Source organism: Triturus cristatus, chromosome 3_1, assembly GCF_964204655.1.
Source record: "Triturus cristatus chromosome 3_1, aTriCri1.1, whole genome shotgun sequence".
NCBI lineage: Eukaryota > Metazoa > Chordata > Amphibia > Caudata > Salamandridae > Triturus > Triturus cristatus.
The window spans coordinates 108,161,783-108,179,364 of NC_140583.1; the positions used below are offsets into that span (position 1 = coordinate 108,161,783).

The 17,582-nt window shown below is 45.3% G+C and overlaps 1 protein-coding gene across 13 annotated transcripts in view; it reads left to right on the forward strand.

Moving 5' to 3' along the window:
- Positions 1–17,582, forward strand: part of APIP (APAF1 interacting protein) — a 205,371-nt gene that overhangs the window by 141,670 nt on the left and 46,119 nt on the right. For all 13 annotated transcript variants that reach the window (XM_085643500.1, XM_085643503.1, XM_085643499.1 and 10 more), the window contains one exon: positions 13,644–13,761. In XM_085643500.1, the coding sequence (XP_085499626.1) occupies positions 13,644–13,761 (118 nt within the window). The remainder of the gene's footprint in view (positions 1–13,643; positions 13,762–17,582) is intronic.

Consider the following 17,582-nt stretch of genomic DNA (forward strand, 5'->3'; position numbering starts at 1 on the left):
AGTGCCCTGCAAGTCCCTCAGTGTGTGGTGTGCCTATAATCGTCATAGGAAATAATACAATACATTTTACCAATACTGTGTGGTTCTGTAATTACCTCATATCTTATAATCATGATTCAAGCAGAACAAAACAGCTTTCACCAAAATAGACACTACTGAAATTTCCGTAATAAAGGCCTAACTATTTATGTTTATGCATCTCAGTAAGTACAGGCAGATGTTAACTCATTAATTTTAAGTGTGCTTGTTGTGCTTTGATTTTAATTAATTTTTCTCTGTAGGTGAATATTCTTTAATTCCACATGAATTTGAATATATGCCTGAACTTTTATTGAAAACTGTACTACATTATATCTAATTAGACACTGACCTGGGTTGTGGGGGGACACGCACCACTTCTGTTTGGGTGAAGGGAGCAGCTGAGGTTCTCTTAGTCCGCCGACATAAGGAGCTTCTGTACGTTGGCCATTTTTCCTCTTTAGGGGCAGCTAGAGTAGCCATTGTGAGATTGTGCGCTCTAGCTTCCCAGGCCTTCAATATGCATGTAAGCAGGGACGCTGTGCGGACACGCCAAAGTCAAGCCTGTCTGCGCCCGCAAGCGCCAGCCACTATGCCGAAGCCACCACAAATGGTATGCACCATATCTCCTACAGTCCTCCTCAACTCCATGATCTGGCCCCTGCCCCTAGATATTTACCTTCTAACCCCTATACTCCAGGCCTTTCAAAAAATAAGTGTACATCCTGTAACTTCGACAGTAAGTATAGTGAGCAATCATCCATACATCAATCTGAGCTGTACCCCCTTTTAAGGCAGCCTTGATTAATTCCTGCTCCTTCCCAAAACATGCTAATAACATTCACAACTTATTATTTGATGAATGTTTTGACGCTTTTGTTTGTAATGGAGAAGTGGCTTACTGATTCCTCTGGCCCGGACATCTGGCCAGCAGTTCCTAAAGGATTAAACATTGTAAGGAAAGATAGACAAGGGCTGAGGGGGAGGACTTTCTATTATCTATAAGGAATGCTTTACCCTGACCCAGCTGCCCCATATGGAATTAGAGGCGGTGAGATATTAGGGGTTACCCTCTCCCTCTCATCTAAACAATCTGAATTTGGGGCACTTATATACAGACCTCCTGGCCCCTCTGGAGGGTTTGTTTACTCTCTCTGTGAAGTCTTCTCTCCTCTGACCCTCAGATACACACATTGTATCCGGGTGGGGGACTTTAACTTACACATGAATTGCGAAGATGCTATAGAAAGCCTAAAACTCCTGGAGAACTTAGCAGCTATGGGCCTTACTCAAACTATTCTTTGCCCTACTCACCTGGCTTGCCACATGCTAGACCAGGTCCTCACTTCTATACCTCTCAAAGTTGATTCTCCTATTCCTCTGGTTTGGACTGACCACTATATGCTCAGGTTTACGTGGGAAAAGCTTAGTAATGTCCCTCCTAAGAAGGGCAACTAATCCCGTATGGTAAGAGCTTTTCTCAAAATTAAACCGGAATTATTAGGCAAGAGACTTGATGCGGATAAGCCCTCTCTCACCAGTAATATCACAGAAGATGTAGGTCAGATTGATAGTTGGCTTTGAGTCTGCGTGCTTAGCCCTGGCACCAGAAAGGAGCACCCTACAATGTCGCTCAAAAGTGCCATGCCCTTGGTTCACCCCTTCTATAAAAAAAACAAAGCTAGCTTGTAAACGCAAAGAGAAGCTTTAGGGGGTAAACTACTGTTAAAAAGCAAAAGCTGATTAAAAAGCAGAATTAGGGAAGTACTATAAAGAAATCAAATTAGCTAAACAAGTCTACTTTGAGTCCAAAATTTTAAAGGCCGGAAACCACTCCAGAGAAATCTTTAAATTGTTAAATCTTCTTCTCCTCCTGAAGTAGTCTTTAATCAGAAACTTCAGTCCGTGAAATGGTGTGAGGCACTCGCCTTGTTCTTCCAAGAAAAAATAGATACTATTCAGGCTGGCCTCCCCCCCTCCCAGTGTCATACTGAGCTCAGGCACTGACGCAGTCTCCTAAAATGTGATAGGAAATCGGAAAGAGCCGGGCCATGATCCTTCCCTCTCTATTTCAGTCATCAATGATGAAGCTTGCTCTCTGAACTCTTTCTCTCCTATTCCCTTGGAAGATTCCCTGCGAGCCTTATAATGACTCAAATCAGGCTACCTATGACCCGGCCCCCTCTTTTAATCTTGCCCGGGGGGGGCAGAGACTATTAACCCGCAGGTGAATCCGCTACAGAATATCTCTCTCGTCAGCCATTGTACCTACCGAATTCAAACAAAAGAATGTTATCCCATTGCTTGAAAAAATCCAGCCAGACCCCTCTGATCCAACCAACTATAGGCCTATTTCCCTCCTCCCCGCTTTTTCTTAAGTACTAGGGAAACATGTGAGACATTAGATATAATCATATCTTGAAAGGAATTGCCTACTGGATGCCAGTCAATCGGGCTTTCGTCCTAATTAAATTACAGAAACAGCGCTGTTGAAGGTTGTTGACTCCATCTGGAAGTGGGTGACAGGGAGGCTGCTGGTCCTTTAAGATCTATCAGCCGCCTTCGATACGATCTCTCACTATATTCTCCAGGCCCGTCTCCACTTGATAGGCTTTGGGGGGGCAGGCATGGAAATGGCTGGCATCCTTCCTTGAGGGAAGGTGACAAGAGGTATGGTGCCACCCCTTCTCGGCCAATTCCCTCAAGCTGAATGTTGGTGTTCCACCGGACTTTGCCCTGAGCCCGACTTTGTTTACTGTTTACCTCACACCTTTGGCTACTTTGGCAGAATATTTAGTGGCAAAAATAGTGTCTTACGCAGATAACACCCAGCTGATGTTTTTGTGTAAAAACAACGAGCCCTGCCCAGGCAAGAAAATTCGCATTTGCCTTTCAGCAGAGTTTGGGTGGTTGTCCTTGAATCAATTTAAATGTAATGCGGAAAAGGCAAAACTGCTTTTTTTTGGTTCAGATGCGGAGACACTCTTGCAGTCCTTCTGGGCTTCGGACGCTCCCCCCCTCTCTTATCAAAAAGCAGGTGGTGAAAAACCTGGGCTTTATATTTGATATTCAGTTGCTATTCCATACCCAAGTAAACTTGGTAATGGGCACCTGCTTTGTAATCCTGCTACTTCTTCAGAAGTTTCTGTTCTTCTTGTCCTTGGCGGCTGACAACAAGTGATTCAAGTCCTGATCATCTCACATCTTGATTATGGGAACGGTCTTTACTCTGGCATGCCCAAATACCTGATGGATAGGCTGCAGCTGGTCCAGAATGCAGCGGCCCTAACTATTTTTGGGCTCTCCCGTGATGCTCATGTGTCAAGCCTTCTTAAGAGTCTTCATTGGCTGCCAGTAAGGAAAAGGATTATCTTTAAGACACTGCTTGTGACTCAGAAATCTATATAGGGCACGGGCCCAGGCTACTTAAAAAAAGGATTTTGCTCTATACCCCACAGAGAAATCTCTGTTCTGCGAATCTCTTACTTTCAACAACCCAGTGATTCAATAATGTTAGGTCAGGGGGAAAGCCCTCTCTTTCCTGGGCCCCTCCTTATGAAAAAAATGCTGCTGACACTTAGAAGCATCAAGGCAACACCAGTGTATCAGAAAAAGCTGAAAACGTGGCTTTTTTCCAGCCCGTAGCTCCTTCTTGCCTCCGTTGACACTCTCATATGTCTATCCCTACATAGACATTCAATGGGTTTTGAAGCAATTATTTTGGTACTTTTGCTGTTAGCAGGATGTCCGTTAAATACATTTTATGCCATCCTCACATAGGTCAGGAATTAAAATGGACAAAAATAAAAACTACATAACCTTTCTTTTGTTTTCAGCAATTCGTCAAGAAACATCATTTACAATGCCAATAGTTATAACTCTCACAAATGAGACAACTATTACATTGCAAATGATAGTGCTTTTTACCAGCCTTGTTGACCCTGCCAGCACACTCGCTGACCCTCGCCCCCACGGCACTCTTATCAAAGTTGTCACTCACTTCAAGGACGAAGTAAAGTAAGACAGCCTGGAAATGCAGCAAATAAACATCGCCACACTTTCAGCCCATCTTCATTTACATGTACTCTCAGAGCCATTTTTGACCCCCTGGGAACCCATTCGGGGCCCCTCCACACCCCAACCCCCATCCCCCCCCATCGGCGGGCTCGACCTCCAGTTTGAAGACCTCTGGCATAAACCAATGTACTACTTACTGTATGTTTTCTGGTTCAAAAATCTCTGAACAAGTGCAAACACATGCTAGACTTTTTTCCTATTGTCTACCTTCTGAAAATATTTCATTCTCACTGGAGAAACCCTTTTTCTTAAGACCTCATTCTGTCCTGGAATTTGATTTACACCTGCTATTGACAGGAGGAAATCTCCAATAATTTTCAAGATGAGAATAGGTTGAGTGATTAGTTTCTGATTGCTTAGATATTGACAAGGTTGTGAGTGTACACAAACACCCACTACTCACCGAAGAGATCAATTTATCCCCATGGAATATGCAATTATAATACATGTGGCTAAATGGATTTATGATTGTAGCCTCCACAGCCACGTAACCTTGTTGCTGATAAACATGTCTTCAAGGTACATAGATATAGAGTTAAGTATAGTAAGCCTATATTTACCTATTTGTACTAATCTTCAGAATATTCTGGAAATCAGTATATTTGCCACAATATTTTTGGAAGTCGATATTAAAACCTGAGTATTCTTGTGCTAAAATTGACCTACAACAGACAAGTTATACGTTTGATCTCAGCAGAGAAGAATTCTGTCTGTTGTAGAGGATTTTTAGTTCCTGTTGTGTATAAACACCAAAATCGACATACAAGATTGTAGTCATTTCGGTGTTCAAAAACCGTTTAAACAGCACAAAAAGGGGAGAGCAGAATGGTTCATTAATCTCAGCTGCCTGTAAAGATTCTGGGATGAATTTCAGTCCCTGATTCTCATCTTTGGCATTAACGTTACAGACCATGAGAAACCAACATATATCCTTACCACAAAAGGGACAGGTCACTTCGAATTGCCAGACCGCATTCCATCTGAATGAGAATTCAGGCAATTGCTTACTGGTTTCGGTCTAGTATGTCTTGCGTCTTCAGTCCTTTTTCAGGGCTTGCTCAGGGCCACAGTCTGGGAACTCCCCGGGCGCTTAGGGCATCTCATTTACCACACTCTGATGGGTGAATGCTTGAATTATTAGCAGCCACCAGTAATGACTATGGACCGACTACCAGTCGAATATTTTTGTAGCTTGTTTGTGCCATTGCAGAAAGGGAGCCTTAAATAAAGTATTTCAAGACTTGAGAAAACATGTAAGCCTTGGACTCACCTGTGGTCTGCACAAACTTTTCTGTTTGAGATCGCTTCCGAAGAAAGCGGACATAATCTGAAGACCAGGTGTGTTTTCGTGAAGGCAGATGTGTCAAATAGCTCTATGAAACCCTTAGGCGCCATTCCGCTTTTTACGTCTCGCCTAGCATTGCAGCGCGCATGCGTTGCTCGCTCTGCGAGACATAATGTGGTAGAGGAGATTTCAGAAGGGGACTTGAAGCTCCGCCCATCATTTTCATTGGCTGGCGTCATCGTTTATGCTAAATGCTGGCCTCTGATTGAAAATGCGGCTTCTTTGTTACTGCCCTGTCTCCTTTTGGGACGGCCCATCCGGACTGGATCGTTTGCTTAACGGCTGTCGTGAGGGTATTTCTTATCTAAAGGAAGCATGTAGTGACGGATCATGTTTCCAAAGTCTGTTTTTTTTCTTCTAAATGTGATTATTTCTGCCAGTGACGACAATACAAAACAGCACAGCGCACAGACTACTCCGAAATAAAACGTTCACGCTACTGTATTTTTCCTCACCCTAAATCTAATGTTTAGTTTAAACAGATTTCTGTGCTGATATACATACACCATCTCCCCCCTCTGCCTCCAGAGCACACGTGTGCACCAAATTCCCCCCTCTGCCAGCCACAAGGCTCAACACCAGAGTCCAGCCTTCCTTTGTTGTTTATTGACATCTCAAGACGCCCCTTCACGTCCAAGGGGCTCCTTTCGCTTGGCCTTGCTGTAGTGATGTGCTAAAAAGGTGTGAGATCACCATCACTGCCGATATTGGTGTGAGATCACCATCACTGCAGATATAGATGTGAGCTCACCATTACTTCAGATATATGTGTGAGATCCCCATTACTTCAGATATAGGTTTGAGATCACTATCACTGCAGATATATGTGTGAGATCACTTTCACTGCAGATATAGGTGTGAGATCTTTCACTAGATATTGGTGTGAGATCACCATCACTGCGCATGTAGGTGTGAGATCACTATCACTGCAGATATAGGTGTGAGACCACCATTACTTCAGATATAAGTGTGAGACCACTATCACTGCAGATATAGGTGTGAGATCACTATTACTGCAGATATAGGTGTGAGATCACTATTACTGCAGATATAGGTGTGATATCTTTATTACTGCAGATATAGGTGCGGGATCACTATCACTGCAGATATTGATGTGAGATCACTATTACTACAGATATAGGTGTGAGATGACTATCACTGCAGATATTGGTGTGAGATCACAATCACTACAGATATTGGTGTGAGATAACTATCACTGCAGATAATGGTGTGACATCCCTATCACTACAGATATTACTTCAGATTTAGGTGCGAGATCACTATCACTGCAGATATTGGTGAGATCACCATCACTGCAGATATAGGTGTGAGATCGCCATCACTGCAGATATAGGTGTTAGATCACTATCACTGCAGATATAGGTGAGCTCACCATCACTGCAGATATTGGTGTGAGATCACTGTCACTGCAGATATAGGTGTGAGATCACTATTACTGCAGATATAGGTGTGAGATCACTATTACTGCAGATATAGGTGTGAGATCTCCATCACTGCAGATATAGGTGTGAGATCTCCATCACTGCAGATATAGGTGTGAGATCACTATCACTGCAGATATAGGTGTGAAATCTATATCACTGTAGATATTGGTGTGAGATCACTATCACTGCAGATATAGGTGTGAGATCACTATCACTGCAGATATAGGTGTGATCACCATCACTGCAAAATAGGTGTGATATGACTATCACTGCAGATATAGGTGTGAGATAACTATTCCTGCAGATATAGGTGTTAGATCACTATTGCTGCAGATATTGGTGTGAGATAACTATCACTGTAGATATAGGTGTGAGATCACCATCGCTGCAGATATAGGTGTGAGATCACCATCACTGCAGATATAGGTGTGAGATCACCATTACTTCAGGTATGGTTGTGAGATCACTATCGCTGCATATATAGATGTGATATCACCATTGCTTCAGATATAGGTGTGAGATCACCATCACTGCCGATATAGGGGAGATCACCATCACTGCAGATATAGGTGTGAGATCACTATCACTGCAGATATATAGAATACCTACGTGTTCGGTATACGAGATTTTAAGCTATTGGCATTGTAAATGACAATGCCTTTTAGTTATGTTTTAAAAACGAAAACAAAAATAAAAGGCATTGTCATTTACAATGTCAGTAGCTCAAACTCGTGTAAATGCGAGACCTATTGCTTGCAAATGCTTGTTAGCATATGGATCTACTACACTATTAACTTCCTGTTGTGTATAGATGCTGAGCGTATATATTTATAGACCCTTCTCTATGCCACTCCTAGCTCATTGTTATTATATGCCGACACGGACACTTTTAGTCTTCATTTGATTCGTTGTATGTTTTGCCTTTAACTTTTTTAAAGCGCACACTTTCTTATGCGATCGAAAAGGCTGCTGAAGAAGCCAGGCCTGTGGGAGCGACACAAGCAGAGGCGCCAAATAAAGCATCCATCCGGCGAAAGGTTTTGCTGGAGCTTGCCTCGTTTTCCAGTAGATGTCGCTGTTGAACAGCACAAGACTACGCAGGAAGTCCCTGTTCGAGCAGTCTCCTTTCCCGCATAAATTCCATTTGTGATGTATTTTGCAACCCAGGCACTACGTCATAGAAACATTGCACTTGTGCAAGAACATGTCTGATCCATTCACATCATTTGCGTTATCAGTGTCGCAAGCAATGAGACAAACACACATTCTCTACTCTGTATCACAGGACTATTTTTATTCCAAGGCAAAACGGAAGAAAAGTCGGATTGTGAAATACACGTAACGTTTTGCTTCTGAGCCCCAGGCTTAAAATGAACCGAACGGCTTTACAAAGATGCCCGAAGCACTTGTTGATGTGACGGTCGCGTCGCTGTTAAGTTTTCCTGCTGGACAGTTTATCCCGTGCTAACCAAGTGTGAGCAGATTCCGAAGGGTGGATCAGAGAATGGATGGATACGGCTGGATTTGTGATGGGTGGAGAACGGATGGGGTGGATGGAAGGAAGGAAGGAAGGGAAGGGAGGGCGGGTGGATGGGTGGGGGTGTGGATGTGGAATCCATGGGTGGGAATAGAAGGATGCATGAATTTGTGCGAGATGGATGCAGAGGCGCACCTAGAGCCAAATGTCGTGGGGGGAGAGGGGGCAGAGACGTTTCAAGGCATGGTTAAAGTGGTCTCAGGCCCAGGGCCTCGACCTTTCAGGGGCCCCCTGATAGAACCAGCCCTGTTCTGCAGAGAGTCTTGCACCGATGTTCTTAGTAGGCTTGGGAGGTAAATTCCGTTCCAATTGCGGAATTTGCTGAATTTGGGGAATTCCGTGGAGAACACGGAATTGCCAAAAAGTCCGCGATCCGCAGCATCGCGGAATTTTTCCCTTGTTCACGCTTTCAAAATGTGTGTTCGCGTGCGCAAGAGCGATTTACCGGGATCTCTGCGTTCACCGGCGAGTTTTCCTATCCATTTGAGTGCGCCACGAGATTTTGATAGCTGGCCGCGCGATCCCGTGAGAATGTGCGATCGCGAACACGTAATTCGGACGCACCCGCTTTCGCAAACAGGAAACACACATCGCGAGCGGGCGGGATAAGTGAAAGGAGATGGCCGCACCAATTGGCGACCGCATTGGCAAGTTCGTGAGATATTTCCCCCCGAGCGCGCAAACCGCGTTTGCGAACAGGAAAAACGCATTGCGAACGGGCAGAACAAGCATTTCCGCGTCTTTGCGTAACTCTGCGTGCTCGCGGAGATTTTTTACCGTTTACGCAAATTCCGCCCACCCCATGTTCTTAGACAGCACGTCATAATGATGCGGTGGAGCGCGCCGCGCCAGGAGTGCAAGCGAGGGGGGAGGGGGTCGGCGCCCCGCCATACTTGCAGCAGGGCCGAGACCGGCCCCGTCTTTTTCGTCTTCTCACAGCGCTGGTGTGAGCCGTTTCTTCAACCTGTTGTCAATTGCAAAGTCATGTGTCGTCCTGATCCAATGCCCTGCCCCTGCTGCTTTACCCTTCCATCACACCAGCTGACGTCACAAGAAGACGCGGTCTTGAGAGCATCAATAAACACAAATGTGTCCTCTCGCCACTCTTATAGCCATCATCCGTAGGTTGTTACCTTAAATTTGGGGTCGGCAGTAAACTCTGCTCCTTCAGCAGAGTTCCCAGAGTTTTGTACACTTCACGCTCTGCTTTGAGCACGGAGTACGGCAAAAAGTCCTCCAACCGCCGCGTTTGAAATTTCTCTTGCACACAGCTTGGCCACGTTATGTTGGCGAATGAGAAAAAATGAGCACTAGACCGCCTCCCAATACGGGCGGTCGCAGAAGGCCACTTCTGCTTGTGTTGAGAAAGTTGCAGCTCGCGTTGGGAAAGCTGTTGCACAAGTAGAAAATCTACTTGAGCGGCAGAAAGAAGCAATGTCCTTTGGCATGCTGCATGGTACTGTGCGCGCTGATTGTACGTGGAAGACAAGCTCCCAGCGGTAAAAATCGCGCAATCCACTAGATTGACTGGAATTGTGTCACTTGTGGTACTTCGTGAAATCTCGCGGAGTTTTTAGGTAACCCAGCGAAATTCCGCAGAGTAAAACTCTGCGAGTTCCGCCCACCCTTACGATATACGAAAGACTCACATACATGTTCTACAATATGGTGAGCAGAGTAGTGTCGGCTCACTTCTATCCCAAGCACAACAAAGTGTCCGACAAGTCTTGAGAGTCATTAATCGGATGCTCAGCAAACAGGAGAAGCAGCCACTCGAATAAAGAAAGGATGTTCCCTCAGAGCTTCACCTGCGGTTGGGAACGCCCCCAAATATACCACCGAAGAGTCACCATAGTCTGTCAAACCATTACTTTAAAAACGTTAACGTTTTTTTGTTCTATACAATCAAGAGTGACGTCATACAGGGGGCTGCTTCCTCAGCACATCGTCACTAGTCTTTTCTCTAAGAGTAATGCCAGTGTTGTTTAAGTGCGCGGAGATGATGGAGCACCTTTTGCATTGCCCAAAAGTGACACCTTAGGGTCAGGCTCCCCTACCAGGTTGATCATTTTACTGAGTCTGTATGAATATTTCTACCAGTATTCGTGTACATCCGGGCACTTTCAAGCCAGATGTAAAAACCCTGCAATATCCTCTCTTGGGTCAAACCTGTATAGTCATTCGGGAATGTAATGAAAATGCGGTACAAATTAAACTGTCCCAATCTATGTTTGTCGGGTAGATGCACTTTAACTGTGAGCTTCGCAGCAGCGACACAGTTTGTCCATTATTTCTCTGTCTAATTCAACCTGCCATTCCATTAGTGCTCTCGAGGGAGCCATGGGGCGGGTGTTGTGGGGCAGGGCTGCAGGACAGCACTGAGAGGAGGTTACATTTGATGAATTAGGACTGTGTATCATGTATGTGAGCAGTGGTAGGGACGCATGCTCAGTCGGGGATTCTGAAAATGGCGCCTTGACTGGACTGCGTATTATATAATGTAAAAAGATAACAAGTCTGTCATGTCTGCAGTGCAGTGTTCTATAGCATATAAGTTATAGAACACATTTTTGTCATATAGGTCTCCTAATGTACTTTGCATTCTTTCAAGCTGTGTACTAGTGTCCCTCTCCTGGTAAATTGGGAGCCACACCCACGATCCAACTTTTACATCTGGGGAATAGAGCACTCTTCCGCCATATTTTAGGTCGCAGCCTACAAGACAGCGCAGCTATCTGGTTTGTTAAAGGCATCTTGGGGACATTCAGAAAGTTGACCTAGGAATGCATTCTGCCCGTTGGCTTGCCATTGGCTATGTGGTTTATAACTCACTTTTCTTGCTTTCCAATTGCTGGCTTCATTTGGTTTAGGCTGTCCAGCTTGAGTGTGTACGTTCCCTTGCCCAACCCTTATTCACAGTATCCTTCCAAGTGCTCCCTTTCTGTAAACAGGCCTGTGAATCTTGTTCTAATCTCGTCACATTTGCTGTGCATTCAGAGACCTAGGTCGAATGGCAGTCCCTGTCCTCCGAGGGCGCTTGTTTACTTTTCTTTTTCTGACTTGAAAGTGTTAGGGTTTATGTAACGATCTTGCTGGACTCTGGGGGTAGAAAAGAGTGTTTTTTCCAACACATGACAACATTTAAATGAACCTTGTAAGTATTTCAGAATATATCAGAATTTGGAACACAAGCAAGTTTATTGTTGATTCTTAAGTGTGTTGAAACAAGTACTTAATTATGATTTTAAAAAATCAATACACTAGGTAATGCCATGTCCACACATTATCGTTTGTGTGCTGTATAGTTTTATTAGTAAAACTGTTTGTCTGTGAAAATGTAATGGTAATTTAAACCAAAAATATGTTGTCTTTGAATGCAGAGCGTTACCACACCGTGCATACTACACTTTACCCCGTTCTACTATGCAACACTCCACTTTACGCCACTCCACTCCACTGCACTCTACTGTACTCCACGCTACTCCACTCCACTGCATTCTACGCCACTCTACTCTGTACCACTCTACTTTATGCAAGTGCATTCTTCGCCACTGTACTCTAAACCACTCCACTCTAGGCCACACCAATCCACTCTAGGCCATACCAATCCACTCAGCACAATTCCACTCTACGCCACTGTACTTTACGCAACTCTGCAACATTGCACTGTACGCCAGTACACTCTACCCCAACGCACTTTACTCTGTTATACTCCACTCTATGCTTCTGCACTCTACCCAAAACCAGTGTACACCACTCTAATCTACTCTGCACCACTAGACTCTATGCTAGTGCACTCTACACCACTTTACTCTATGCCATTATACTCTGACACTGTACACAACTGAACTCTACCCTGCACCACTGCACTCTACGCCACTGAACTCTACTCTGAAATAACCTACTCTACGCCACTGCCACCACACTCTATGCCACTCTTCTCTTAACCACTGCACTCTATGCCACTCAACTCTGCATTCTATGCCACTGCACTCTATGCCACTTGACTTTACGCCACTGCCTACTTCACCATTCAAATCTGCACCACCCTACTCTGCACCACCCTACTCTGCACCACCCTACTCTGCACCACCCTACTCTGCACCACCCTACTCTGCACCACCCTACTCTGCACCACCCTACTCTGCACCACCCTACTCTGCACCACCCAACTCTGCACCACCCTACTCTGCACCACCCAACTCTGCACCACCCAACTCTGCACCACCCAACTCTGCACCACCCAACTCTGCACCACCCAACTCTGCACCACCCAACTCTGCACCACCCAACTCTGCACCACCCAACTCTGCACCACCCAACTCTGCACCACCCAACTCTGCACCACCCAACTCTGCACCACCCAACTCCGCACCACCCTACTCCGCCACACTCTGTGCCACTTTATGTTGCCTCACTGGACTGTGCACCTCTGCACTCTACTATGCACTACTCTAATCTACGCCACTGCATTTCATGATGCTGCATTTTACGCCCCTGAATTCAGCGCCAATGCACTCAATGCTACTGCACTCTACACCATTATATTCTGCAACACTTTACGCCAGTGCATTCTAGTCCATTCTACTCTATGCCACTCCAGTGTATGCCACTCAATATGATGCCACCCTGTGCCACTTCAATACACAACACTCTCTGCCACTCCACTCTACAACACTCTACTCTTTGCCATTCCTTTCTACACCACTCTCCTGTAAGCCACTAACTTTTAGCCATGCTGAACAGCAGCCACACTGGTGTATAATATAGCTAAATAAATCACTTTGGCAAAGCCAGTAGATCTTGCATAAGCAAGACCTATTGGCCTTAACAATGCTTGTTTTTAAGCACCATTGCCAAGCATATATAGTATTACCAACTAGGTCCACAAATTATACTACTAACATGGCTTCTCAAATAAAATTAATGCCAGCTTAGTGGGGGCTGCAGCACCCCTTTCTAGAGTTACGTGTGGCATAGTTGGGAATATGTGCAACCAGTTGCATGCATTGCTAGCCACCACCCAACTTGCCACTAAACTTTGCGAAACACAACCAAAAACATTGTCTAGAGACTAACTCTGGTCAACAAGAATTTTACAAGGGTATTTAGAGTATGACGCTCTAAGGAGGCCTTGAAAATGGTCTTAATGAGCCGACACAGTAGCTCCAGACCACTCATGGTTTCTGTAACCAATCATAACATTGCTTTTATCTTTCAGCCCGAAGACTTGTTTGTGTGCGACATGGAAGAACGTGATCTCTGCTGTCCCCCGGAGTACAAGAACCTAAGGAAAAGTCAATGCACACCACTGTTCATGAACGCATACACCATGAGAGGTACACCAGGCTATTGGTTGTTCAGAACAAGGCATGGATTACCGCAGTGGTGGGCAGTTCATAGCAAGAGTTACACTAAATATGGTGGGAGAATTCTACCTTAATTGAATTGCGAGTGTGTGTTTAATATTAAGTAATTTGCATAGTGCTCATTCTCTCATTGTTGTAGTCTAGTAGCACTTTTATGAGTCTGGGGCTTACAAAATGGTTCAGAAGTTTTCTACACCGACCGCTGTTTTATTCTCCTTGTTATATATGTCCAGTTCACTGTGCCGTATGTGTATGATCTTGGTGTCTATGGTGCGAGGGCAAAGTGCTTTCGCAATTGTTTACCCATTTTCTGGGTCAGTAGATTTACCCATTGTTCTGTAGATAGTGATATGTTTATGGCTTTTCTTGGTTACGAGTGTTCATGTGTACCATAATAGCCAAAAACATGGTACATACAGTCTGTCCAGGTTGTGTTAGCAGTTCTGTCTGAAGTAAGTGTTAGATGCTAGTGTGTGGCATATTAAGGAAGTGCTATATGTATATATATCTCTGAAGAGCGTCTCAGGGTTGTTTTTATCAATTTTAGATTGGCTTGGTTGGTATTTGACCAATTTGAAGCTGTAATAGTGTGCCTGTTGTGGTAAAAGGCTTTTGTCATTTTACAGCTCAACATGGACAGTGTGCTAGTCCTATGCTCAAAGACTTTGCTGTAGAAATGGCAAAATAATTTGTCCATTTCTATCTTGGCTTGGATGACACTGTGCTAATCCTATGCTTAAAAACTTTGACAGAAAAGCAGACATTTGAGGTGAGCAGATCTAGAGTGTCGCTGGTGTTGGGGAAGTTATATACAGGAGCTACTTTCCACCTAAATTTGAGAACTACCCAGAGTTCTCTGCTTTTTTTTGCATAATTTATGTGTCACTCTATGCCTGAAAGGATATTGTTTTGATATATAGATGTATATATATCTCCATCCTACTGGCGATAGGTAGTTATGGTTAGGACCAAAGTTTTAGGAAAAGCGTTTTTTGTTTTGCCAATAACATTGGAGCTGCTTGACGAATATTCATGAATGTTTCACAAAACTTCCCGTTTTTGCTTCAGCTGCTGTGTTGAAAGTTTTAAGGTGATTTGTTAAGCGGGTCCACAGAACAAGCATTGGCATAGCCAATAGGTCTCGCTTTTGGGACCTTATAAGTATTTAGATAGGCAGCACAATATCCTTTGTGCAACAACATTAACTGTTGCATGGTTAAACACTTATAAGGCACCAAAGGCGAGACCTATTGTCTATGCCAATCCTTTTTATTTATTTGTAAAGGACAAGCAGTGCGATCAGGCTCCGGCTGCCACTTAGCGGTAGACAGAGAGAGGTGTGGAGAGAGAGAGAGAGGTGGAAAGAGAGAGAGAGAGGTGTGAAGAGAGAGAGAGGTGTGAAGAGAGAGAGAGAGGTGTGGAGAGAGAGAGAGAGAGGGGTGGAGAGAGAGAGAGGGGTGTGGAGAGAGAGAGAGAGGGGTGGAGAGAGAGAGAGAGAGAGAGAGAGAGAGAGAGGGGAGTGGAGAGAGAGAGAGAGAGAGGGGAGTGGAGAGAGAGAGAGAGGGGTGTGGAGAGAGAGAGAGAGGGGTGTGGAGAGAGAGAGAGAGAGGGGGGTGTGGAGAGAGAGAGAGAGAGAGGTGTGTGGAGAGAGAGAGAGAGAGAGGTGTGGAGAGAGAGAGAGAGAGAGAGAGGTGTGGAGAGAGAGAGAGAGAGAGGTGTGGGGAGAGGTGTGGAGAGAGAGAGGTGTAGAGAGAGAGAGGGGTGGAGAGAGAGGGGTGTAGAGAGAGAGGGGTGTAGAGAGAGAGGGGTGTGTAGAGCGAGAGAGGGGTGTGTAGAGAGAGAGAGAGAGGTGTGTAGAGAGAGAGGGGTGTGTATAGAGAGAGAGTGAGAGAGAGGTGTGGAGAGAGAGAGAGAGAGAGAGAGAGAGAGAGAGGTGTGGAGAGAGAGAGAGAGGTGTGTATAGAGAGTGAGAGGTGTAGAGAGAGAGAGAGGTGTAGAGAGAGAGGTGTAGAGAGAGAGAGAGGGGTGTAGAGAGAGAGAGGGGTGTAGAGAGAGAGAGGGGTGTAGAGAGAGAGAGGGGTGTAGAGAGAGAGAGGGGTGTAGAGAGAGAGGGGGGTGTAGAGAGAGAGAGGGGTGTAGAGAGAGAGGGGGGTGTAGAGAGAGAGGGGTGTAGAGAGAGAGGGGTGTGTAGAGAGAGAGAGAGAGGTGTGTAGAGAGAGAGAGGTGTGTAGAGAGAGAGAGAGGTGTGTAGAGAGAGAGAGAGAGAGAGGTGTGTAAGAGAGAGAGAGAGAGAGGTGTGTAGAGAGAGAGGTGTGTAGAGAGAGAGAGAGGTGTGTAGAGAGAGAGAGAGGTGTGTAGAGAGAGAGGTGTGGAGGTAGACATGGACTGCAGGAGAATTAATTTCCTTGGATGCTGGGAGGCATGGAAGGCATGGCAAAAGCATCCCACTATAAGTTGCAGAACTCAGTTTGCTATTGTCCCCAGTGACTCAGCCATCATGCGTATTCTTTTACTCCTTGAGGCAAGCCTACGTTTTAGCATCTGCGAAATTTTCATTTTGGCTTTTTCCTGAAAATATGCAAGTTTACCTGGCATAAGGGAACGCTTTTTAAGTACTTACAAAGAAAAAAAAACTCTGAAAAAATAGCAGCCTGTTCTAGTGAGCACTAATCTAGGGCCACCTGAATGTACTTGCATGTGCGGACCGTTTATTGGATAAAATATGAAAACTCAGCTTCAGACGAAACTCTTAACCAGCACATGCAACATCCACACAGAATAGTAAGGAGCTGTGAACTATGACACGCCACGCCGAGGAGGCCCAGGGTGAAGATGCAACCTTTCTGCGGCCTTCTGGGCCTGTGCGCTGTTATTTTCAGAGGCCACTGGTGAACTTTGTGGAGTAAGACGATCCATTTCATAGCACCAGTCCTAGATAACACCAATATTAGTGTGTGCAGGTTCTTCTCGGGACCGTAAGTCCAAGGTAATATTTACATTGAGTGTTCCATTAAACAAAGACAGCTGTACCCTTCATCACACGTGGTTAAATATTAGAAAATGCCATACCAGCACCATAAGTGAAGGTGCCCTTTGTAGTCTTCTCTGTACCCTCCCTCGTGAGGCTGACGTCAGCTAGGCACTCTTCAGAGGGAGGCAACTTCACATGCCAGTGCAAAGACACCACACGCTGGGAAGCTCACACCCTGGGGAGTGGAGGAGGGAGGCTATAAACAAAAGGCATTCGACGCCCAGCGTGATAATCACATCACCACCAAGTTGGACCCTGGGCACAGTCCAGCCAAATTTTTAAAGCCAGAATGAACTTAACCATGCCCAGAGACACCCAGCTTCCAAGGCTGAAACTAGACGGAGGACAGGACAGAGGAAGACATAGGCTTAAAGTAATGAAACTTACTGGTAAGACTAAAACACTCATTCAGCTGAAAACGCTTGACTTTGACGACTGTTAACCAGTGGCAACGTCTGTGATCCATGGCTTGCCTCTACTACCCCTTGCACTATGCACTGTCCTCTCAACCCCCTCTCTCAGGAGTCATGAAGGCAGCAGCGAAAACATAAATTACCCGGATCTCAGTGCCTGAATACTCTCTGTAGCTTCCACTTACTGCAGTTTCTTCAACTCTCAGAAGCACAAGCAGGAAGTGGGATAAGGGAGGGGGTGGCAAATGGTGATCACTTTCGCGGCAGTTTTGATGTTCTCAGTGGCCGCGCGGCTCACTGAGAACATCAAAGCCGCCGCGAAAGTGATCAGCAGGCAGACAAATGGT